Genomic DNA, 26,723 nt, shown 5'->3' with positions numbered 1-26,723 from the left:
TTCTTACCAGTTCCTCACACTGGACAGCTTTCATTCTTTTTGCTGTGTCCAGAGCCGTCTCTCCAGCTTGGTTTACTACAAATTAACAATAAAAAATGAGAGCAATTCTTTGAGATGTCTTAAGAATTAATTCATTAAGTTTGACTATTTTTTGCAGACTAATTTCTAAAAGTGGTCAAAACCCATCTATTTTCTTTATAGCAGCTGCAGTTCTTTAAGATTCCTAAGTGCTCATACATTTCATGTATTGTCAGGTTCTTGCCGAACAGCAGCAGCTGCTGGGACAGTTCCCAAATCCCTCCTACCCATTCAAGCAGAGAACGTAAAGGAATTTAGTTATTTCAATCTTTACTCAAGTCCTTTGGCAGTGAAACTCTTACATAAATAAGAAGGAAAACAAGCACAGAGGGTAACATAGCTTGAAAGAGGAAACTATTCTAAGAATAATAGTAACAGAAAAAGAAAAAGGAAAAAAGAAAGCTAATACTGATCTATGCACATTTTACTTCGATTAATATGTAGCAGTTTGAAGCCTGAATTTGAAGACAGAATTTCTATTCTAAGATTACATTTAAACAAGAACAATTTAAAACCTGCTAGCTGTTTTGCCATTATAAAGGCTGCAAAATGTTTTACATTTTAAAATAATGTCTGATCAGAAAGAAGGCGATATCGGAACAATCTGGAAGGTCCTCTGGCACAAGATCTAATGAGATCCTTTCTAGATACTCAGTAGCAAATCTCAGGAAACAATTTCCCACAGTCAATGTTAAGTAAAATGTGTGCATAGAATCATAGAATTGTTAGGGTTGGAAGGGACCCCAAGGATCATCTAATTCCAACCCCCCTGCCATGGGCAGGGACCCCTCACACTAGATCATGTTGCTCAGAGCCACATCCAGCCTGGCCTTAAAAACCTCCAAGGATGAGGCTTCTACCTCCTCTTACAGTATAGCTACAAATGCCATGGAACAGAAACAGAGTATGCTCCACATTAAATCCAGATTGTAAAGCATGTCTGTGATTTGGAACTAAAACCAGTCAAACTAAGGTCTCATAAGCAAATATCATCTATGTGTAACATTACATACAGAACACCAATAATGAATTCTAAAAATACCAAGCAGTCATCTAGAAAGGTCTGTGGATTTGAGAGAATTAAGACCTGTAGAAGAAGCAGGGCTACTTGTAGAAAGATCATAGAAGGTTCAGGGGTTTCAATATGAAAAGGAATGAAAATATAGTATTTCTTCACTGAAGTTAACACACAGCTTTAAGAGACTACATAAATTCCAAACTTTCAACACTGAAGTATAAACTTGATTTTTCAAGGCCTAGAGAAGATAGGTGGTTGTTATGTGAGAAGATTTCATTAAAACAAAGCAAGACAAAAGAGGGAGACCCAAAACAGCAAGGATACTCTTCCAGCATCTACGCAGGCCAGAGTTCAGTGGAAGGACTAATATACATGCTGCAGCTTGTTCAGATAACTTCCCTATTTTCTTCATTATGGACACATCAGCTATTAAGGGCACATAAAATTCTTTGACTTAAGATATTACAGCATATTCTAAGGATATATCTAAAGGTCAAGGAAACCAATGACTTCTGCCACTTTTATGCAGTTGTTTTTTGGTTTCTCCCCCCACTGGGCAAAGGAGGAAAATGGTGGCAAAGAGGAAAGAAGGAGAAAAAAAATCTATACTCTTCAGTTTGCATCAACTGTGTAACATACAAGTGCCAGATGACTTTTACAACATAAATAGCAAACCAAAATACCAAGACATTTGCAATTCTTCAGAAATAAACTCTAGAGAAAGACTAGGGTTTACCATTAGTTTTGGGAAGTTTTTGTCACTATTATCTTCTAAGTATTTAAATTCCCTTTCTTAACTGAATGTTTCCTTCAGGCTTGTTGGTGGTAGTCTTCATCTTTTTCCTTGTAAAGTTTTCAGTTTTATTTTTCCTTTTAAAAGTTTACTTAATATAGTGATACATAAATAGCTAAAATTATGAAAAGAAGTTCTAGGAAATCTTTATTTCCTGGTTTTAAATAATGAACTTACCAACATCAATAGTTGGCTTCCCCCTCAAAAGCAATTTCAAACACTCAGGCTTATTATATATACTGCAGTAGTGTAGAACCGTATTACCCAATGCTGTTTGCTTATCCAGGTTTCCACTAAACACAAAAAGAAAACACAATCAAGAAAAGTATAGTATGCTGTGCTATTCATTTTAGATCTAGCAACCCTATAAATAATAAATGCATCGATGCTTCATTGGATGAATGTTAAGTAGGATAAAGAACTATTTTTAAATTCAACACTACTTTCAAAGACTGCTAAGAATAACTGCAAGCATACTAGAAATTCCAGAGGTGTGGTTGAAAAGAACTGAGCATCTACAGATGTTCTTAATAAAGAAAAAGAAAAAGAAGTGAAACTCAAAGATTTGAAACTTAATCCTTTGTAAGGTCACATCACTTGTTTTCTACCTGCCACTTTAACCTATTCTAATCATATCAAAATGATAAGTCCCATGCAAGGAACTATAAAGAAGGTGACTATGAGGATGAGAAGCATACACACTGAGTTAGGGAAAGACAAGCTGTGCAATGGGATTCACAGTGCTTTTAAAACTGTACTTCATCAATTTCTAGTCAGTTTCCAATTTCTAAACCAAAGTTGCTCAAAAAAAAAAAAAAAACAAAAGAGTTACTGTTATATTGGGATCAATATAAAAATGAAAAGCTCAGAAGATGACAGCTTTTCTTCCATTTAGTATTACCCATGCTGAACTACATGCAGAACCCATATGGTTGTGAAGATGCTCTTACATCTGAGACAAAAATACAGCTAACAGGAACACAGAAAACACAGTTGTTTGCAGAGACTATGAGGTTTCATAAGTAAATGAAATAATTTAAAACAATCACCCAAACCCCCAAATTATTTCATAATGCTTAGAGTAATCATTTGGGCTTCTAAAACATTTCTCAAATTATGATCTTGAGCAGCTTGCAAATCTTAGTAGTTTCTTCTTTGTTAATTCAGTAACACTCCTGCAATAGCCAGCACACCATCTAACATGAAGGCGTAGAGGTAGAAGAAAGATTAAGTGAATATTACACAGCTTGTCCATATAGCTCAAGAGATGGTATCAGGAACACTGATTCTTTCTCTCTAACACTCCTTATGTACAAGTCAAACTATTAGAGAGGGGAAGGAAAATAAGTATTTACTGATTGCATTTATAGCAGGTATGATTTGCTATGCTGGGTGGGGGGAGAAAAAAAAATTCCTGTAGCCTCCCCCTTGCCAGCTCAATTAAGTTGCAACAAGTTTTATGTTTCTCCACCCCTCCTCTCTCATTGCTCTGCAAAAACCACCTTCTGACAGCAAGCAACTGCTGCTTCTTTCATTTAATATCATGCTACAGAAGTGGATTGGAATTGCTCTCATTTAATCATTACCTAGATTGTGAAATATGTAAAAAGTAATGTTGTACCACTGCAGTCTTAGATTTCTCTCAGAAAACATTTTCATTAAGTTTTTTTTTTACTTCTATAAACATCTCTTGACAACAAGGAATAGCTCAGCCAATAAACTAAATGTTGAAAATTACTAGTTAAGATTCTGGTCTCAATAGCCTTAATATAAGTTTGTTAACTATTAGAATACCTTCTTCAATCTAGCTCCTATTCATAATTTTCTGAGAAAGATGCTTATTTTCTAGTCTTACAATTTCTGTACACATAGCCCATATTTGGAATGTTTACTTCTCATCCCTCCTTTACCTAAATACTCATTTGCATTGTTTCATGCTGTCATGTTCTAAATCAATGCTCTCTTCTGCTCTAAACAGCTTTTCCTGTCATCCTATATTTATAACCTACACTTTACTCACTAGGAGTACAATGGTCAATTCAAATATGTTAAATTATGCTCTTTTGAAATGCACCTAAAGGCAATGATTGTCAAAGCGATGAGTGAACACTGTCCAAGGCACTGCTAGGATGGCTTTGAACATCTACATTTTTCTTGCACAATTTATTGAAAAATGAGCAATTCATACCAGTTTTGTACAAGGAAGTCAACCAGATGGAGAGAGGTTTGGTCAGCAGTCCGTACTGCTAAATGAAGTGCTGTTTCCCCTGGCTCCTAAACATATGTAAATAAAAGTTAGATTTTTGTGTCTGCAAAGCTTATAAAATACCACACCTACCAAGATACAAGTCACCTTTCACCAGGCTTTCAGTGGTAAAATATTAGGAAATTAAGATGAAAACATTTACTGACTTCCTGCTCTCTAAAAGATATCATGTGCCTCAAAGGAAATGTCATTACACTTTGAAAACACAGCTTTCTGGAAACCAGTCTTCCTTCTGTCCCAGCTGGATGGACAACCCAGAGGAGCCTTTAACTATTTTGGCTACTAGTAAGAGGAATCCTGTCGAGGAACACTGAGCAAGTTCACTGTGCTTTTCTCTTTATGACACCTTGGTGAGCACCAAGACACAACACTGTTTGCTATAAACCCAAGGGAAAAAAAATCCACCCAAAACCCAAAGATTTCATGATCCTACATACATTAATCTCTAATAGAATCACAGAATGGTTGAAGTTTGAATGGATCTCTGGAGGCCATCTGGTCTAACTTCCCTGCCCCAGCAGGGATATCTACAGCCAGTGGCTCAGGATCATATCCAGATAACTTTTTGAGTATCTCCAATGATGCCTGGTCAACCTGTGTCAGTGCTTGGTCACCCACACAATACAAATTTGTAATAATTATTATTATTTTAAAAGTTAAAAAACGTTTCCTGATTTAGTTTTGTTTTAGGCTGTGCCCATTGCCTCTGGTCATGTCACTGGGCACCACTGAAAAAGAGCCTGACTGTCGTCTTTGCATCTTTCCTTCAGGTATTTATATATATTGATTACAGCCCCCTGTGCTTTCTCTTCTCCAGGTTGAACAGTCACAGATCTCTCAGCCTTTCCTCATAACACCAGATGCTCCAAATTCTTAAACTTATCTTTGTGGCCCTTTGTTACACTCGCTCCAGTATATCCATGTCTCTCCTTCACTGGGGGATACAGTACTCAAGCTGTGGCCATACTAGTGCTGAATAAAGGGGATGGATCACCTCCCTCAAACTACTAGCAATACTATGTCTAGTGCAGCCTGGGATACCATTGGCCGCCTTTGTCACAAGGGCACACTGCTGGCTCATGTTCAACCTGGTGCACCTCTGGATCCCCAGGTCTTTTTCTGCAAATCTGCTTTCCAGATGGGTAATTTCCAGCATATACTAAGCAGGGGGCTGTTCCTTCCCAGATACAGGGTTTATCTTTGCTGAACTTAAACTAAATCTTAGCTATATATATAAAACACATGTACTTAAATGAAAATATAAATGCTATTTAATCCAGTTTAATAGTTGCATAAGAAATTAAAATATTTCATTTACTCCTGCTGATCATAAAGGGTATTTAAAAAAGTCTATTATAGTGCATAGGTTTAGAAGTCACAACTTTAGAAATAAAAAAGACTTTATTAAAATCAGAGAATTTACAGTGGCAAATGCTGTTATGAATATCCTAACTGCAGACTATTGTTGTGGTTTAACCCCAGCAAGCAGCTAAACACCATGCAGCTGCTCACTCCCTCCCCCATGTTCCCAGAGGGATAGGAAGGAGGACTGATAAGAAAAAAAAAGTAACTCTCACGGGTTAACAGTTTTATAGCTAAACTAAAACAATAACAATAGTGAAATATGATAATAATAATTGAGTGAAAAGGAATACAAGGAGAGAGAGTGAGAAACAGAAAATTTATGAACAGGAGAAGCGATTCACAATGCAATTGCTCACTATACACTGATGCCTGACCAGCTATCTGCTTCCCTACCCCTGGCCAACGCCCCCCAGTTCATATAAGCCTAATAGTCTATGGTATGGAATATCCTTTTGAGTAGATCACATCAGCTGTCCTGAACATGCTTTCTCCCAGCTTCCTGTGCTCCCTCACACTAGTATGCAAAACACAGGAAATTGAGAAGCCCTTAATTACCTACCAACAATTATAAACACGAGCATATTATCGACATTCTTTTCATACTGAATCCAAACACTGCACTATCCTAACTCTTCTTGCTAATAAGAAGGAAAATTAGCTCTATCCCAGCTGAAACCAGGACAAGTGTTCACACCTTTCTAGACATCACTGACTGTAACAGTGGAGAAACATTACGGAGTTTTTGCTATGGTAACTGCTATGGATTACATATGAAAGTTTACCTTATAATAAATTTGTAATGTGTTTCCATGACAAGCACTGTGTGACATCTCAAGTGCCAAGACTTTATTGAACTTACTCCCTTCACTTGATACAAACAGGCATTGTCATTTACCAAATAAGCTGCTTTCACAGATCTTGCTGAAAACTTGCTCTGAAATCTCTCCAAGCTGGGCTTAAAACTGATGGGACAAAACATTGCTGTCCAAGTGGTTAACACAGCATCAATTATTTATGAAGCCAGGGTCCATTGCTCTTCAGCAACATTCCTACATGGATACTAGAGGTCAACATGGACTGACTTTTCTGAAAAGCCATTAGTGACTTCAGAAGGAAGATGAAATTTATAAAATAAACCACCCACAAATAAACCCAAAAGCCAACAAACAAAAAACCAACCTCAAACCCAAACTCTCTTCCTGGTTAAAAGAAATTGTACTTCTGTAAATGTTTCTTCATGCTGTGAAGGTATCAGAGCAACTCCTTCCTCATGCAGAGTAAACAGACTTATACACAGTGAATAACATGCTTTCAGCCAGTATGATACTGTTTTCTGTTGCTAGGGGACCCTGGCTTATGAAGTCAAGTCCTCTCTCTTTGGGCCTCTTCCTAAAGGACACGTACTGCAGAACAGGTACTTTTCAACATTCTATAGTTGCACCTAGAACAGGTCATGATAGTACTATTGCATTTCACACTCCTTTAGACCACCTGATAATAACAGAGAGTCGTCTTTCCCATTTTCATCTATTATTTCTCTTGTTTAGCATCTAAGGTCCCTGGTCCTGGACATTTTACAAATACACATTATTTAAAATACTCTGCTTTGTTTACCTGATAAGCTTACCTGTCCAGGCTCTAACAGTGGCTCCATTAGCTCTACCCCCTCTGCATAGACTTGAATTAGTGCAAGTAAATCCCTGGATTTGACAGCCTCAAGTAATTCATTCAGTTTAGCTGCTGCAGATGCACAAGTCTTCCTAGAGAACTTATGATCTACATATTTAGCAGTGATAAATTCTTTGCGTGCAGTCCTGTGGGGTGCGAAAATAGATCTTGGTTTAGAAATTCTGAGAAAAATAGGTCAGTGGTTTAAATTTTAAATCACCTTGCCTAGCTCAGAGGCTGAGACGTTAAGAGGGAAACTATCAGAAAAAGATTGTTTTATTTATTATTACAATGCATGTCTTCCTTGCAAACAAGCCCAAAATAAGGTATATACTCAATTTTATCCTGCCTTCTTGTTATGTACAAAACCTGCTCTGACTCAGAGAGCTAAAACAAAAGAAAAAAACAAAGCCTACAATGTGGTTTCTCATGGAAACATAGCTACACCTTAGAAGCAGGACAAGCATGAAAAATCATGCTAAAAACAAGTTCAAACAAAAAATACTAAGTCAGCTACAAAGCAGCATAATAGGTTAAAAGGTCTTCCCTGGCAAAAACCACATCTGTTATGCTCTACCAGGGAAAGGAACAGAAAAGCTCATCGCCATCTCCAGACAGTACCTGAAGGTGGTGTCCCTTAGTCCAACTGTATTTTTCACTTGAGGGTATACAAAACTCAAACCCACTGAAGGTTCAAAATAATGAAACCCAAACTCAGGAATAGAAAATTAAATAAAATAGAAAAATAAATAAAATAGAAAATTAAATAAAACAAAGTTAAGTCTAAGTTTTCTAAGTTAAAACCCCAAGTTTTCTACACTGAGAAGTCAAGATAGCTAAAATGCGAGTGTACAACATGAAGTTCCACAACTGGAGTAAAATACTCCAGTCCGCTGCCATCCTAACCCTCCTCCTCTGGCTTGGTTATTATTTAAGGACTTTTACATCACATATATATACCACAATAAACTTAAAGAATTTAGAGATTAAAACTTACATATCACTTGATGGACTGGGTTTAGGTGAAGGACTAGGTAAATTCCCTTCCATAATATCATTAAAACTAGTATTTCCTACATTCTTGGCCAGCTGCAATAAGAAGAAATAAATAAGTATGTACTTTTTTTCTTGGGGGGGGTGGGGTGTCTAACAGTAACCTAAAAACTATACTGTAAATGCTCATTTTCCACACTACTAATTAAAGCTGGAACATAAAAGCTAGCAAAATAAAATCATGATTATTGCATTTAAATATTAAGCCACTAAAATAGATTATGAAGTGTGAATATTATCGTCCCAGAGTTTTTACACTAGGCTTCACAGTCACAGCTAATTATTTGTATTTCAATTTGCCTAAACTATAAAAACAACCTGAGAAACTAGCAGCATAAACATTGAAACAGCACTAGTACACTACCCAGTAACAGGAAATAACTAGTTACTTCTGGGGAAAGAAGCTCAGACCTTACTAAGACACAATTTAAATGAATAGTAACTCTGCAAACACATAAAGATTGTGAAAAGAGTACTAGTGATAATGTTAAACCTATAAACAAACTCAGAATTGTCTTCTATCTTCCCTCAATTTTCCCCACACAAAAATCTCTCTTAACAAGCACCCTCTCACAGGCCAAATAGCTGAGGAGACAAACCTGCTGTAACTGGTGGGTTGGGTTGTTGGGGTTTGGTTTCTTTTGGATTTAGTAGTCACAAATTGCTTTCATAACTAACATTTTTCTGTCAAAACTGGCAATGGTCATTCTCATGTGTCACATTAGCTTTCTTTTTTTTTATTAATCATAAGAGATTTTTAGACTGTCCTGATCTAGGGTCAAGACCAGTTAATTACAGGCAAAATCGTTATGGCACTAATCACAGTGGGTATCAATATACATTCTGCAAAACATTATGAAATGAACATAAGAAGTGAGAAGCAGTCAAAAGCACCAATAACAACATAAAAGTAAAAACCCTTCTGTAAGATACACACAAAAAAATATGAAGACGACCTTCTGCAAACCCATACCTTGAAATGAATTAACTGTAAATGATACACCTGAATGTTTCCTGCTTACAGGTGGACATGTGACTAAAGAAAAAACTAAAATAAATCTAAATGAAAGAAATTTACCAAGAGTTCAGACGTTCCTAATTTGTCTAATTCCAAAGACTGGATTCGAGAAATATGGACACCCATTTCTCTGTGTATTCCAGAACACTCGATGCAGGTTAAAATGCCCAAATTAGTTGATAGCCATGTTGGATCTGTAAAAATCAAAGCCAGACATATTTAATTTGCATCCAAAAAAAAAAAAAGGGGTTTTCAGTGGTGGGAAGAAATCCCAGTGTATTCTGAAATTATTCTTCATAAAGTGTTTCAACAAATGGAAATAAGCTAAGCGTATTCCATACTTTTCTCCAGACTGCAGTACATAATAAACCACAAACAGCTACCCGATGGAAGTATGGCTTTTAGATTTAGGGACAATCCCAAAGCACTGAATTTAGAATTATAAATCCATACTGAAAGACTGTATTTGAATGCAGTTAGGATTTGTTTCTGTAGAAAGTAAGGCTTTTGTCTCCTGTTTTTAAAAGGAACAGATCTCCGAAATGCTACTGTTGGCAACCTCCGAGGTTTTAAAATTTACTTCTTAAACTTCAAATAGTCTTTCTCCATCAAACCAAAACACCAACCTTAGCATTTTCCAGTATGTGAAACAGTAATATGTTGTAGAAAATGTAAGGAATGCTGGCCAGCACAACAACAAAAACCAAAAAGATTAAAAGAAAAAAAATTGCTATTATGGAGGAGATCTGCATGTCATATTCAAATAGATGCTATGCTATGAATGCTATGTAAGAAGCAGGACCAGTTTTAAAGGAAAATCAAAAGCTCTAGAGATATGTTGTATACATATAGGTCTCAAAATTAATCTTTTCCTGGATCTTCAACAGGAACTGATAAAGCATTAAGTTGAGAGTTTTAAAGCAGCAAGCTGGGATGCAGGAGTAAAGCTTAAAAATGTCACTATAAATTAAAAGATGAATGAGAACTGCAACCTGAAGTTTCTCTAGCTTTATAGGATGGTATAATTGAATGAACCAGTTCTAGGACTTGACATAATTTTATTTCACTTTCTATTTCTACAAAGGTACTTATTTGGATCATTTCTTCATCAGTAAGTATCTTCAAGACACATACTGTCTACTCAGTTCCAAATGAGTATTACCTTCTTGAAGAGGCTTCTTTAGATGTGAAAGCTGTTAACAGCTGCCAACTACCACATAGATTCAGTAGTTCTATGACAAGTTGACTCTTCTCAAGCACTAAGCACCATACAACTGACCTGTAACTCTGTATTCTGAGGATACAATCTCTTGGGAGTCCAACTCTGGATCTCATTCTTTGTACAAGACTACTTATTCCACCTTTGAATACTTTTGATACTGCAATTGCAGTACTCTTATGCCAAGATAAAACCTCAGAGTAAGATCCTGGCCAGGTCAACTTTTCCACAATCATTGTCTAGGCATTACTCACTTCTACTTAGTAGCATGCACAGGATCAGTGATGCCAAGCAACTTCCATTCAAGTGCAACAAGCATCTAGAGACAGTGCAACAAGAACAGTTCAAACTCTAGAGGGGCTTGAACTGCTGGAAGTAAGCACAGACAACACACAAAAATATTTTAGTGAATTAAACGGCACTAATGTATGAAAGTCATATTTGTTCTTTTAAAAACAGGTTGAACACTGACCAACACATCACTTAGAGAATTAGTTTGCACTCTACAAACACTTCTTTAAAGAAATTACTTCGCTCCCAACAAGAAGTTGATGACATTAACAAATTGAGATACCTGGTGAGCCACAATCACAACAGACTTCATTTCCGGGTAATCTCTGTATGTCATCAATAATGGCTTTTGTCAGATCCTCTAAACTGCTTTCCCCTGTGCTCTGCTCTCCACGGAATGCCATATTTAATGCTTCTTCTTTGCTGTTAGTCAATACTGATATCCATCTAGCACAAGATAAAGACCTTAATGAAGATCTGCATTTGCAAATACAAGTTAAACTGTAGAAAGCTTGCCAGGAACAAAATATTAGTGGGGATACAGGGAACGACTGTATTGTGGGAAAGACTAAGTGGGGGAAAAGGGAGAGATGGAAAAGAAAGATTTGAGAGAAAGTAAGCAAGAATGAGAAAAGGAAAAACAAATATCTTAATTCTAAAGTCTTTTTGGTGAACAATCTAAAGCCAGTGCAGTACAGTTCTCAGGTTCCTCACAAAAGTAGAAGCTGTGGAAAAGAAAGAGTGCAATTAAGCTCTAGTAAATTTAGTTGTTTTAAAAGCAGGTGCCCAAGATGTTCCTGAAGTCTCCTTTAGCAGTAGGAGAGAAAATTATAACCACTACTTTCTGCACTGTGCATATCTCTGTTCATAGAGGAGACAGCAAGCACATTTTTTAATGTGTTCAGGTCTAGAGGTCTTTCAAAGTGCAGGTCTCTGTGCACTAATCAGAGTCACACTGTAATGCCTAAATTAATAAAAACTGCCATGGCAACAAATGGAAAAAGAAAGAGAAAATGACAGGAGACTAACAATATTGATAGCCAACACAACATTTTAAAAGTGACTGCTGACTGCAACAAATCAGGACTCTTAACAGCATTTCAGGTACCAGTGCCCCCTGTGCCCTCTGCCACTCTGCAAGGTTTGGTTTATGTCTTTACACAATAATGTTCTAATTAAAAATCCAAAATCTCTCAGTGGCTGCTGCCCTTCGGCTGGGAGTAAAGAGGGGAAGGCAGATACACTAAAGACAAGCACATTGCAGCTGCAATGTTGCCTAAATTAGAAAAAGAGTAAATTAAGAAAAAAAAAAAAGAAAGAAAGAAACAAAGAAAATCCTCCCAGGTACAGTGATTTGAGATGCTTTTAGATCTACTGCAAACACATACTTCACACATCAATATTTTAAATTGTCAGTGTCCTCCTGTTCACAATTATCTGAAATCATCAGTCTTTTGATAGGTGCTAAAATGCCTCCAGTCATCTAAACAAACTAATAGAACATCAGATTGACCCCATCAAGTCTCCTCCTGAACACCTCCAATGAGGAGGTGGTGGAGTCACCATCATTGGAGGTGTTCAGGTGGAGACTTGATGGGGTGCTTGGTGCCATGGTTTAGTTGTTTAGGTGGGTTGGATTGGTTGATAGGTTGGACATGATGATCTTGAAGGTCTCTTCCAAGCTGGTCTATTCTATTCTATCTGTAATTTCTAGCTGAAATAATAATGCAAAGGTAAGCTTTAAAGTGTTTCAGAGGGAATTTTATGGATACATTCTTGCCATACAAATTCAGAGGCTGAGCTGCTGTACAGGCACTGTATATTATATACTTCATACGCCTTGGTTTTTAAATGATCATGGGAAGAGAATAACCTGGGAATTAGTACTTAGAAGAATAATATTGAAAAATAATTAACAAAAAATAAAAATCAACCTTATAGAGAAATTAGAATATATGAAAAGAAATTTTCTCCATATATATTTGCTCAACATATTCATATTAGTATCTCTCCCTGCATTTATATGCTAAAATAAGAACCCACACTAGGTGGCACTCTCCTGCAATTTTTCTCCTGAGTCCAGTGTTACTACAAAAAATAACCAGTGCCAGTGTCTTGCTTCTAATATTATAGTAATGATTGGTTAAACACAGCCAGTAAAATAATCATTAAGCTCAGCAGACAACAATTATTCTAACATTTGTTGACAATTTCCAGGGTTACAATTTGATTAGTTTGTTAAAAAGGCAGATTTTTAATAAAACTCAACTATGTAGTAACTATTAAAAAATTATTAGATGCAATTAAAATAAACACAACATGACTGAGCCAGCTGTTAGTCTGATAGATTTCTGTACAAGGAGCTTCTAATTGTAAAAGAAAGAACTTATTTTGGTTGTGTTTGCTCAGCTAGAAGGAACCCAGTGTCCAAGGCTGCATGTCATTGGTGTCATCTGTGAGACTGTCAGAACAAGAGGCACTACTAATCTACTCTTCCCAGGCACCAGCAGCAAGGACATTCAACATAAGCCAAATAACAGAGACTTTTTTAATGACTGCTGCTATTTGCACAAGAAGTCCCCAGCTGGTCACCAGGACTTCCTGGCAAGCTGTATACTGACAAAATAAACAAGTCAAATCAGCAAACACAGTCTAGCAATTCAATGTCAATAGTTTATCAAAACTGCCTTAGGATTGCTCTTCTATCTGCACTGACCTATTTATTTTTTCTTCCTTTCATTAAAAACAAAACAAAACAAAAACAAAACCACATTTGCCTTATTTTACAATGCCACAAGTGTCAAGCTAACAGCCAAAACTCTTCTGGTAATAATTTGCATTATTACTTTCCAATAATTTAAAAGTGACTCAAATCTTGGAGAATTGCTTTGCCTCCCAATGTAGTAAGACAGGTTGTCTAATCTTCTATTACACTTCATTTTTTGGGATCTCAGTAGTTCTTTATGATCTATTGAAACTTTTTCATAGAATCAATAAGGTTGGAAGAAACCTCAAAGATCATCAAGTCCAACCTGTTTTGTTTGCTGGAGATTTTCAATTCTGAAGAAACTCATGAGGCTAAACAAAAAAATGTCATCAGAGGTGACTTCTGGATCCAATGAAGGAAACCAAAGTATTATTAATCTCGAGTAGGCTAGACTCTCACTCAGATTCCTGCCCCAGAATAACAACCAGTCTGCCAGTTTTTATTAGTTTGCAATAAAAAAAATATCTTTCTCAGCTGACAATTGCTATTGCAAGATATGCTCTTTCCAGGTAAATGCAGAAACAGAGTAAGAATAGCATAGTATTTTTTAAACATTCAGAAACAACTTTTTTGTATGGAAGAAGCCACAGGTAATACTAAGATCTTCCAGCTCATGACTTCTCAAAATACAAATTATCTGAAAAATGTTGCTGAACACTAGACTGAAGTTTGGTGTGGTTTTCTTTGCAGCAAAATTTTGGAATATAGGTGTGTTTACAATCCAGGTATTATCTACAGAAGTTGATATACCCTTAACCATCAGAAAAAAAGAGGGGTACAAAAGAACTCAAAAGTCATGTCCAGAGTATGTTTTGCCCTATCTACAATTATCAGAGTAGAAAGCATCTATTATTGTAGATGTTAAAAACCAATAATTATGGTTATTTTAGACTTCTAAGGTTATAATATGCACATAAATATGTATACAGACACATACACATATTTCCTTACTCTTCCCCCTCCTAGACACACTGCACTTTATCTACTATAGGAACTAATAATTAACTAAGAATTTTTCAAAGTCAGTCAAGCAGTAATTAAAGGTCAACAGACAGCTGACTGAAGTAAAAAAGATAAAAATCAAGGAATATACTGTGCTAAAAGAAATATTGGAGTGGATTCAGTCATAAGTCTGTAACGTAATGTAGGCCTCAGTGATCTGTATGTTTGATCATCTCCTTTTTGAAATTATTTTTAAGTAGTCTGAAGAACTATTTAGGGAAGCATTTTAAAATGATCACTAGGAAATGGTATGCAAGGTCAGTTAAACTAGAGTAGAAAGAAATGCATCTTGTATTTGTATTTAGACGTGCATCTGAAAGGAAAGTGATTTGACAAAAATCTGCTTATGCTTTTATTTTTCAATTGGTGCACAAAGAATAGAAGACAGAACAGAAGCAGCACTAAATCTGGCCGGACAAAACACAAGATGGAGAAGAAAGGGTCAAGAAAGGCACACATACAAGTCAAGTGGAAACTGGAAGAAGAGGATGACAACTCTAACCAAGGAACTACAGTCATGTATTTCCTGCAGAATGCACCAAAATCAGTAAGGTTGGAAATCAAATGGTGCTTGCTGTTAATGTGACACCTTAGATAATAAAGCTATTTAGGGCCTGCACAGTGGCTGCACAACAAACATTAAACATTTGGTTACACTGCAGTTTTTCATTGACATGTTAACAGTCATAAACTGTTTCCAGAACTCCAATTACCTAAAAATACTGCAAAAATTTTTCCAAAGAAAAAGGAAAGTAAGCTCCCATGTACACTTCCAAGACATACCATTATTTAGGTTATTTCAGCAATTTGCTGAAACAGAGAACTTTTCTAAGGTGCATTACAATGTCTGTCTGCTGGCGGCTTACAATGCCAACACAGGCAAAATATACTTAGTGCCTGTTCAGTTTGTTTGCACCTCTTCCAGCACTGGGTTGCAACTAATGTCTCTTTAGCTAAATGAAACTTTTTAAACTTGTAGCAACATAAAAGTGTTTCAGTACAAGTAATTTTCTCAGCCTCTGGACTTTAAAGTGATAAATTAGACTTCAGTGGTAAACAAATAGCAACTATAGTTCTAATAGGAAACAAAACTAGCCTGGAACTCAAAAATAGCCTAAGAAGCAAACAGCTAAGTTACATTTATTGACTTGCCATTCAGAGGAATTAACTTTCTAATGTATCCTCCTCCTACCTTCCTCGTGTGTTAAGACAAATTTCATCTTGTAAACCAATACAGTAAAAGCTAATTTATAACAGAGACACAAAACCTTCTCACTCCAGATGTGTATTACTTATCAGAAATCACAGTATTTTCTTCTTGACTAAGAAATGTATTGGCATAATTAAGGTCCAGAGAGAATTTGGTAAGCATGACTAGCACATCAGCACTGTTAAGAGCCAACATAAACCTGTAGAAGACTTGAGAAAAAAAAGGCAGCTCAGTGACAAAACTCTCATGCCTTCCAATGCTGAACTGTCAATATCATTCCCTCCCAGCTTCACCAAACAACTGAAATACCTTGGAAGTCTTCCCTATATCTTTAAAATACACATGGAGCAACACAGTCTTCATTAGACTATGGACATGTAACAAAAGAGCTTAACAGTTTTGAAGAATGAGGCGGCCTGGAAGGCTTGGGCTTCCTACTCTTTTCAGTAGTAACTTCATTTCTAGACCTGACAGGTGATGAGCACTTGCTTTTAATGTTCTGCACAACACATTTGATGGCACCAAAAGCAACACTCAGGAGGAAAAATGTGGTACAAGGTTCTCAGGATAAGAAGTAGTTCTGATGTATCAGAGGAAGAAAGATTGTATTAAAGGAGATAAATTGGTTGGAAACATGCATTACTGAAGCAAGTTATTGGATTCTCATGTACATAAATCTCAGAGATCTGCTTCGCTGTTTATTTCTAAGCTTACAGTAAAAAATATGCAGTGCCTATAAATATTTTCTGTATGCTATATGGAAATATTTACCTTTTTATTCTTATCACAGAAAAAGGTAAGATCAGGAGGAAAAGAAATGACTGTAGAAGAGGACTGACACAGAAGACTGAAACATTTTAAAATATTTCATTTGAATCCCAATAACCTGATCTACTGTATCAGGATAAGCAACTGCACACAAACCATGTGCTGGCAGGCCACAGAGTGGAAAAGGGTTTTCAGCTGGTTGGTGTTTTACTGATTTTTTTAAAAACCTTTGGGTTTTTATTTTAATGTTTTTAAACATGACAAGGTTTTCAAGGGGCCCTGTAGCATGACACAAAATAATTGGTGTTTAGTGATTCACAGCAGCAGAAAAAACAGACAGCAGGGACTAACCTTCCCTAACTGGGAAAATGATTTCTACTGCTATGTGTGATTTTTGACACATCTCTATTGGCAAAATAAAAAGGAAAACCAAAAGTGTAAGCATTCTTACGCTACGTATTCCTGTTCATCTTCTGCCTGAAAGTGGTAGGTTCTGTTATCTGAAAGAAAGAAACACAACTTTTCATTTGGCACATTACAGATATTATAATACATCAACATATTTGATACTAAGTCTATTTGACAACTAAAGCCTTTAAAAATAATTGCTCTTAGCCAGACAGCTATGGAAAATGATCCTTTTCTCACTCTTCATGTTAAGAAACTTCTTTTTACAAACTGAAGGATGAAATCTGAAATGGGTATTATTCCTCACATTCAAAGGTTTCATGGGATGTCCTTGTAAACATAGAATGGTGGAACTGTTTTCTTGTTTAATACTGTATGTGCAGAGACTGAAAACAATAAGTTGCCTCATTTACTTCAAAAACCTTGAACTCAGATGGGATACAGATATGTGCTACACAAGACCAAGTGGAGGTGAAGGGAAATCTAAGAAGCTTTAAAGGCAAGCAGTCATTACCCATTTTAGACAAACAGAAGCATGTTTTAAAAGGAGGACAGGAGAACATAAGACATTGGATTCTCCTTGCCTTCCTTGTCCTACCAAACAGCACTCAAGGAAAACCAAGATGAGGCCAAAGGACTTTTCCAGTTCCTGGTGGATATAGCCTATGCGTGTTCCACTAAGCTGTGGAAACACCTCTTTGAACTTAGAAATGCAGCAGATACAGACTGTTCATTTGTGACAAGCCACAAACAGCAGCCTATGTCACACACACACACAAGAAGTTCTCTGTCCTTTTGTCCATTCAACCTATCTTCAAGACTGGAGGGATAGAAACACTCATGAGGCACTGCACACATCTGGATACAGAGCTGAATTTTCAACTGTAGCCTTAATATTACTCAATGTATTGTGAAAAGCATGTTGTAGAAATTCCACATAATGCAATATGGTACTAAAAGTTGTTACATACGTGATATTAGATCAAAAGACTTCTTATCTTCAGCATTTGGCTTCACCTGACAGGTCAATAGATTCAATTTAGCTGGTTGTCTGTTGGACTAAAAAGAAAATTTGTTTTACTTTAAAAAGGTCTTGGTTCAGAATTATTTTACCTTTCTGGAGAGTGGCCATGTATGATATTAATTCAAAGCCCTGACATACATACATGCGCACCCTCAAAATGTTTGAGGGCAGCATAACTTTGCCTGACTTGATCTGTCACAGTTGAAAGATTGCTAAATCCATACAAAATTAAAGTCCTCACGACAACTCTTCCTGCCTAATTGAAAGGGATTAAAGAAAGAAACCTTAACGTAGAATATGATAATACTTTAAAAAATTGTATTTTACAAACAATGGCAAAACTACTCTGCAATTTTTCATGACAGCATGCCCATATTCCAATTTCCCAATATAAAACTGTAACAGAGAAGTGGGAAGCTGGGACTTGAAATTATTACAATTATTATTAAGGTTACTTAATACACCATAACTAAATGTGTGTGAAGTATGTTTGGTTTACCAGAAACCATTGAGATGCTGACTAAATGTTACTAGAGCTGACACAAACTTAATGTGAGATATGGTTCTACTAGTAAACACTTCTGAGCTCCTCATGTCAGAAACTGCAATAAACCAAACAACCCAACGAGTAATACAAAGCCATCAAACTAAACAAACAAACAAATCTCTAAGTGCATTTCCCACATTGCCAAGTGTTTGTCAGAACAAGCTCAAGATTTTTGACATCTAAGCAGCAATAATTCCTTGAAGGAGTAAATATGTGATTGGACCCTCAGTTTTTGAAGTTTAATCTTGAACAGACTATTATGACCTGAACTTCTCAGCATTGAACACAAGAAAATTACTTTATTCTACACTGCAATAGAAAAGAGCAAATGAACTGAGAAACTTCAATCAGTGGTGTAATTCAAAGACTTCTACACTGGCAAGTGCAACAAACTTTTCTTTTTTTAATGGTGATAACTGAACCATTAACAACTTAGGCATAAATAATTTGATTAAATGACTCCTCAAAGGAGGCAAGGTTATCTCCCTAGCCACTCAAAGAGCCCAGCACTCTAGTACAAAATGCAGTGCCATTTTCTAATGAAACTACTGATAAATACACTTAAGTATTAAATCAACTGTGATAGGCTACAACAGTGGGGGAGAAAAACAAAAATGAAAGGTTTTAGAAGGCCAAAGAAAAGGTCACTTATTTCATCCAATCCCCTGAAATTTCTGAAGTTCATTTCCAACCAATTTTTATTCTCATTTTCTCACTCTGATTAGTTGGATGATTATATTTTATTTTGACAACATTTAAGTGTAGGCATTACAGTGGTTTAAATTATTAACATCCTATGTAGGAATGAAAGATCAGTAATACAGGCATCTATGTATGAGCTAGTTACTGGCCTTCCAGTACAGTCTATAATCAGAACTGACCAAATCTACCCAGACTCCTCTGTCTACACTGACACGCTCTCCAGTGGCTACAGGAGTCTACAGGATCTTGTTCTGATGCAGACAGCTACAAATGTAGACACTTAATTTGATTCAGATGAACCAGATCCCATATCTCAAAAATATAACAACAACAGGTGTACTGCTTGATTTATCTGAAGCACAGTCCCCACTAGTGGTCAGGAGCAGACAACTAGGAAGAATTTTAAGAACAAGGATAACAATACTTCATGTCAGTCTCCAACTTCTGATAATTCACAGAAATTCAACAGTCAGAAGCATAAGTAGAATTTTTTTTTCTTGTAATAGCAGATGAAGATCACCAGAGAAGGATAATATTAATTTATTACTCTAATAAAAAGGCATAAAAACAACTTACCGTTGCATGCGATATGGTAAGAATTCCATTTTTCACAGCACACTTTCTCCTTTGCCATACTTTCCTTAACCTAGATAAGAACATCAAGAAAACAAATTCAGTAACTAGCCATGATTTCAAAACACGTATTAATCCCTTTCATTTTAAGAAACAAACAGATGCAGCCAAAATTTTACTAAATGCCTCACCAAAAGTAGGGTTTTATGATAGGTCTTAAGTAGCTTTTAGAGATTTACAAAGGTGGCAGCTTTCCTTTTAATATAACTTTTTTTCCCCACAATTGTCATATTTTTTTCCTATTTATTGCATTAAATTTAGATCTGTGTTAAGAGTTGAAATTCTTGTGTACCAATGAAATTCTCTTGCCACAAGGAGAAGAACATGAGGAGAATGCGTCTTTAGCACCCACAGTAGACAACAAAAGTCAGTGCATGAACATACTGATAATTCTGATTATAGATTATGTACCCCATGAACATACCCATCACTCTTCTTTAAAAGATAACCTTTCTTCTCACTGCCATATTCTTTATTCCCTTGCAGCTGATGCATACTATATCCTCCTTGCCTGCTCTGTGAATCCTTAAAAAAGGAAAAAACACCTTTAACATTTCCTGACATGCACAGTAAAAATTCCTGTCCTTTAGGTCTATTTTACTCTATTTTTCTTCTCTACCACAACTTCACAAAGTAATAAAGATTTACAAAGAGAAAACTAATGCAAGTTTTAGATCTGTAGGACAGCTTGCTTTTGTATCATGTGATTTTGTACTAACTGCATGTTCAAGACTCTGTCACTTCATTAGGCATTTGAAGTACACTATGGATGCAAATATGAATCTCAAAATAATGACTTTTTAGAATACAGAAATGCAATATTGTAGAATCTTATAGTATCATAGAATCAGTCAGGGTTGGAAGGGACCACAAGGATCATCCAGTTCCAACCCCCCTGTCATGGGCAGGGACACCCCACACTAGATCAGGCTGGCCAGAGCCTCATCCAGCCTGCTCTTAAACACCCCCAGGCACGGGGCCTCAACCACCTCCCTGGACAACCCATTCCAGGGCTTCACCACTCTCATGGTGAAGAAAGGCCACAATAAAATCTCAAACAGAAAGCAACAGAATACAGCATGCATATATACAGACACAATTTATGCCAATTAACAATATGCATATAATTCATGAGTTTTAGTGAATTAAGTCACCTGAAATAACTTTTGGCCTGAGGTAGTGAAATAATTAAGTGAAATGTATTAACTTGTTATAAGCACATCAGGAAAAAAAATCATCCCCAAAAGTTCATTAAAACATTGACTTACTCTCCTAGACTTCGATCACGAATGGCAAAAGCAATAGAGGAAAGAGAAGGCAAACAATTTAAAACATGAATTATCATTCAATTTTAAAAATGTTCCTTGAACATAAATTTTATAGCCCTCATATCTAGCAAAACCATTTTTTTTCCGAACAACGTTACTAGAAAGAAGGCAACAGTTACCTTTTGTTGGCACACTGGTGCTTTCTCATCAAGAAACAAAACATCATAACAAAGTTCTGTGCAACTTAGCATCTAGGACATTGGCTTCAAAAAGCAACTAAAGTGACTAAGGGATCACGTTTTTCTCTGTGTCTTTCAGACTCTTACATTTAAATTGTCCAATTTGATGGCTATATTGTATACCCCTACAAACTTGAGCTGATTATGAATTTCCATTGAAAAAGATCAAGTCCAAAGCTCGTTTCTATATATTTTAATATGGGTTTGCAAAAATTAATTAAGAAGGCCTTGATATCATAGTATCACAGTATCATTCAGGGTTGGAAGGGACCACAAGGATCACCTAGTTCCAACCCCCCTGCCATGGGCAGGGACACCCCAATATGATTTTCAGGCGAGCTGTGAAAAAATTCCCTAAATACATCTGACAAAATCCCACCAAAAAAAACCCAAACCAAGCAAACAAAACCCCCAAGAAATTCAATTACTTCCTTAGCAATCACCTTTTTCTTTGAAAGCAGTTTCTTACACTTACCAAAGCCAATACATATTGAAGATTACCCCTTCTTATTTTACTCAGGGACCTTACAACTGTTTGCCATTTTGTAACAAATTTGGTTGGAAGCCCCATGAAGGCTGCAACGTGCAATGTGCTGTTAGCAGGGTTTACACTGCCCCAGTAAGCAGTTAATTTGTTGTAAATAAATTTCAGAACCCCATTGGAATTAGGTATTAGCACAGGAAATAGTGTACTGAGGTGTACTTCCTGTTCCAAAGAGCAAATTGGATGAAGATTTGGGGAAATAAAAAGGTAAAGAAATAGTTAAAGCAGACACAAACCATGACGCTCTACACATTCAACTTGGTTTGTTAAGTTATATTTGTACCAATAATTTTTTTTATATATATATATATATATATATATATAATTAATACAGGCAATAGAACGCCTGGTTTGCTTTAAAAAACACCACCACAACAAACAAACAAAAACACCACCCCAAGCTTCTCAGCATATAACCCTTTTTCAACATACAAACAGATAGTTCACACAACTATAATTACAGAAGTATCTCTCAAAAGATTTCCCCCCAAAGTTTCAACTATAGTCATTGTACAAAAAATTGGGTAATTTTTTTTTTTGTGCAAAGCAATAGAATCAGATGGAGGTTGATACCAAGGCATCACACAGTGGCAGCTAGACACACTGAGCCACAATAAACTACTTCCACTTGTGAAGCTGCAGCACTAACACTTCTGAACAACCTCAAGATTGTAAGATTGCCAAAGTGTGTTTTTCCAAGAACCAGGCAATCTGAAGGATTACAGCAATAGTTCTTTCACCAATAAAAGGACAGCTATGCCAGTGAAACACGTAGGAGCATCACAGATGCCCATAACACCAAATAAACACCTTGAAAGCATGCACCAGTAATACAAAAGCTGCATTATGAGACCCTGGAAGTGGAGGGAACAAGGCTGGCTCGTTTACCACATCAGTGGTTCCTCCTGAAGAGAAGTATGGGTACTGAAAAGTAATTTTTCCATACTTACTATTTAAAATTCAGAAAGATTCTACATGCTTTTATAGACTTAACAGCCAAATAGGAATATATTTTGCCATCTGTGACAGTAAGTCAGCCTGAGATGGGAAGGAAGTCTCATTTATCTATTGGTAATTAAAAGAGGTCAAAGATGGCAGAACTTAAAAATTGGACAGCAATCACTGGTATAAACTTCTCTCTCTTGTGCAAAGGGTCAAAGAAACTAAAAACCACATGCAACTAGGGTCTCAATTTTATTGCAAACTCTTTCCCTGCTGAAGTAATTTTTGATAAGAATACTTCTGAAGTTTTACAAATCCACCAGAGAAAAACCCATTCATTCCATGTTCAATAATTACATTAATCCTAAAATTTTCCAGCATTATAATGCAGTAATATAAGGGGTGGAAATGCATTCTTAATTACAAACTAACAGGTCATCCATCAGAACAATAAAGTCCATCTTGACATACTTGGAAGATTCAGATGTACACAGAGATGGAGAGCTAACTGGTGAAACTTGAGTCACATGTCTTCAAGTTTCATTGTCACTTAACTAATGAGCAATGAATGCTGGCATGCTATTTCTAGATTAACACAATGAATACCTAATAGCAGAGACATTGTTTTATCAAGCTTCTCACTATCTGCCAGCATCATTATGCTCTGACTCATGCAGTGTACCAGAATCACGAGTGAAAGTTCTCACATTGATTTTGAAAGAGACACTTAAGCATCAACATGATCAAATGGTTATTTTATCCAAAGTAGCAGATTCTTTCATTAGAGCAGATCTCCCACAATTTGGCTGAGTATCTGAGAATCACACTAATGATCCTTTTTTTTAAAGGCACAACCTCAATTAAGTTCAATTAACTTTATCACATTAACTTTTCCTATAGCTATCATACATATATGCGTGCAGGTTTGTTCAAGTCCTAAGGCTTGTCTACACCACTCTTAAAAAGTCACAAAAGTTGCAGGGTTTACTTTGCTGAGACATGTGAAGCTGCTTTACTGCAACAGATATCTAAGTTTTAGAATTCAGTTTCATTTTTATATTTTAAATGAGGTTACTTTCCAGTGGAAGAGAGACCACATCCAGGAAACAGGAAATGTAGTAATTGGACTTTCGGTTACATTTAGTTATTGTACCAATGAAAAATCAACAGAAGCTGATAGTTCTCACTGCTTCAAAAAGCAACTGCACAAATCCAGTGAGGTCATTCTGCCCCTGTACACTGCACTGGTTAGGCCACACTTCGAGTACTGTGTCCAGTTCTGGGCCCCTCAGTTTAGGAAAGATGTTGACTTGCTGGAACATGTCCAGAGAAGGGCAACAAAGTTGGTGAGGTGTGTGAACACAAGCCCTATGAGGAGAGGCTGAGGGAGCTGGGGTTGCTTAGCCTGGAGAAGAGGAGGCTCAGGGGAGATCTTATTGCTACCTGAAGGGAGGTTGTAGCCAGGTGGGGGTTGGTCTCTTCTCCCAGGCAGCCAGCACCAGAACAAGAGGACACAGTCTCAGGCTGCGCCAGGGGAGGTTCAGGCTGGAGGTCAGGAGGAAGTTTTACACAGAGAGAGTGATTGCCCATTGGAATGGGCTGCCCGGGGAGGTGGTGGAGACATCATTGGAAGTGTTTAGGAGGAGACTTGATAGGGTGCTTGGTTGCATGGTTTAGTTGATTAGGTGGGTTGGATGATAGGTTGGATGCGTTGATCTCAAAGGTCTCTTCCAACCCGGGTTATTCTATTCTAAATCAAAAAAAGGAAATCCACAGGGTTGTGGAGAAAGTGTCAAGGGGAAGTACCAGTGTGTACTGCCTTGCATTTAACTCTAACACCCAAGCATAGATTGCTGTGGGAAACTTGGCTGACTCAGTACATCTGGTTGTTAAATTATGCTTTTATGTATATATGATAATAGCAATACTGTTCTATCATATGTAGATTGGTAACAGCATCTAATATTTATTATAACAAATAATATTTAATAATAAATACTTAATAAGCTGAGTAGATACCAAGCAAATACTAATGCTTTATTTATCTAAAAGACAACTGAACAGAAGGGAAACAATCTTTTCCTAAAGGAAAGCCACACCTTTACCCTCCCAACACACAGCTTCACCATGGGATATTCAAGATTACTGACTCTCAGACACTACCATCTGGAAATCACCACAATACTGTCTCAGGTAAAAGCTGTGATATACATTATAGCCTATCTCCTAGTTCAAGGCATAGTCCCAAATATCTGCAACGGACATCACGTGTTCCTCCTTCACTTCTGATACCAGTGCAATTGATGTATTTTAATTTTTAAGTGCCTTGTCTCAGACACTACTGTCTGGTTAGCATAACAATTTTCTTCCTTATGACAGCAAAATGAGTTTGGGAAAGAGCAGCACAAAATCCATGCGAGTTAGATGAATCGTACTACCAAAACTATATGCAAAGCTAAGCCTTCAATTCTCCTTCTGGCTTAGCCAGCCTTACCTGGGTCAGGAAAATCCTGAACATAATCTGACTTGAGGACAACAGGACACAAAGAACTATGCATCCCATCCCTTTATATCTTTTCCTGAGCACTCATTCTTTGTTGTTATCAAAGACAGGATACTGCGCTAGAGAAAGTAATTATCTGATCTACCACAATTGTTCTTACAGAACATTAAAAAACTTTATTTTGAAATATATAGAATTATACAAAAAAGGAATCATTTATTTTCACAGATGAAATGGAAACAGAAAATCAAAACTGTTCTTTGTGTAGTTGAACATTCTAAACGTTAGTTCTGCCATAGTGTTCAAAGTCCAACTCTTCTGAACCTCTAACTACACAAACTGAACATCAATTAAACCAGTTTCTGAATAATGAGTTGATAAATTTACACTATCTCCAGAATAACATGCATAAATTATTTACCTCCTTCTGATCAAGCTGCAGAGAAGATTTTATCAAATCACGAAGGGCAGTAAGTTGTTTCTTTTCTTCATCTTGTGTCTGCTTTATCTATGGAAAGAGACTGTCAATATAGGCTCTCTGGATGGAACTGCAAGTTTAACGTTTCATGCATTCCATCATAATGTATCAGACATCTTCAACAACCAGCTTAGCTATTCTGTGCTTCTACAATATTTGAGTTTATTTTCATGGGCATTCTCTTGTATTCACCTTCTATGACAGTATTACTTGAAAAGCAAGCTACAAGGAACATCCAGCTCTGCATGGTCTGTTACACTTTAACGGTTCACAGTATCTAAATGCAACTAAATTAGTCTTTGGAATACTAATTAACCAATACGCTTGACAGATGACTTAAGGAATGAAAATGCATTAATGAAAATTTATCTACAAACTACAACAATAAACAGGATTGTTGTCATTCTGAATACGGACTACAAAAGCTCTTGGGTGGCAAGTGGGCTTTGATTCCACATTATTACTTGGGCTTCAATGAACATCACAAGTTAACTCACTTTAAGGTGTGGAGCTATTATGATGTAGTCTGGTTTTGAAAGATGAAAATGGTAGATAACATTGGTGCTAATCATCTGATTCAATGATTCCCTCCTCAAATCAGTTTCATTTTAATGCAGTATTAAATTAAGAGTAGAATGAAAGCTACTTTTCCTAATAACTTGAAAAACAGATTACAAAGTTTAAGATAGTAAAGATGTTTTTTTCCCTCAAGTCTAGCAATATTCAAAGCTTCATAGAGGGCACTAAGTTACAAATTAAATAGTCACTCTTGTAATCATATCTGAAAGGTATATAAACACACTATTTCCATTTTCAAACTACTTATAAGTAAACTTACATTATATAAATCAGCAGCCAGCTTTTCGATATATTGTTTAAGTTTATCAGCTGTTTTCAACCCATCTTGGAAGAAACTATA

At 36.5% G+C, this 26,723-nt stretch overlaps 1 protein-coding gene across 5 annotated transcripts in view; it reads right to left on the bottom strand.

The window, feature by feature from the left end:
• The window catches only part of ASAP1 (ArfGAP with SH3 domain, ankyrin repeat and PH domain 1), a 130,402-nt gene that overhangs the window by 27,408 nt on the left and 76,271 nt on the right, over positions 1–26,723 (bottom strand). For 4 of the 5 annotated variants that reach the window (XM_068155532.1, XM_068155534.1, XM_068155533.1 and 1 more), the window contains 13 exons: positions 26,643–26,718; positions 25,748–25,834; positions 20,255–20,355; positions 19,774–19,843; positions 17,896–17,983; positions 16,968–17,016; positions 11,053–11,216; positions 9,320–9,453; positions 8,186–8,277; positions 7,148–7,334; positions 4,078–4,163; positions 2,067–2,182; positions 8–75 (listed from right to left, as the gene is read on the bottom strand). In XM_068155532.1, coding sequence (XP_068011633.1) covers positions 8–75; positions 2,067–2,182; positions 4,078–4,163; positions 7,148–7,334; positions 8,186–8,277; positions 9,320–9,453; positions 11,053–11,216; positions 16,968–17,016; positions 17,896–17,983; positions 19,774–19,843; positions 20,255–20,355; positions 25,748–25,834; positions 26,643–26,718 — 1,318 coding nt within the window. The remainder of the gene's footprint in view (positions 1–7; positions 76–2,066; positions 2,183–4,077; positions 4,164–7,147; positions 7,335–8,185; positions 8,278–9,319; positions 9,454–11,052; positions 11,217–16,967; positions 17,017–17,895; positions 17,984–19,773; positions 19,844–20,254; positions 20,356–25,747; positions 25,835–26,642; positions 26,719–26,723) is intronic. The other variant, XM_068155535.1, reaches the window with a different exon arrangement.

This window comes from Melanerpes formicivorus, unplaced genomic scaffold, assembly GCF_026170545.1.
Source record: "Melanerpes formicivorus ecotype bairdi unplaced genomic scaffold, bMelFor1.0.p_v2 SCAF_32, whole genome shotgun sequence".
NCBI classification, from domain to species: domain Eukaryota; kingdom Metazoa; phylum Chordata; class Aves; order Piciformes; family Picidae; genus Melanerpes; species Melanerpes formicivorus.
The sequence above is the reverse complement of the archived record's forward strand: the minus strand, read 5'-3'. Positions and strand labels throughout refer to the sequence as shown.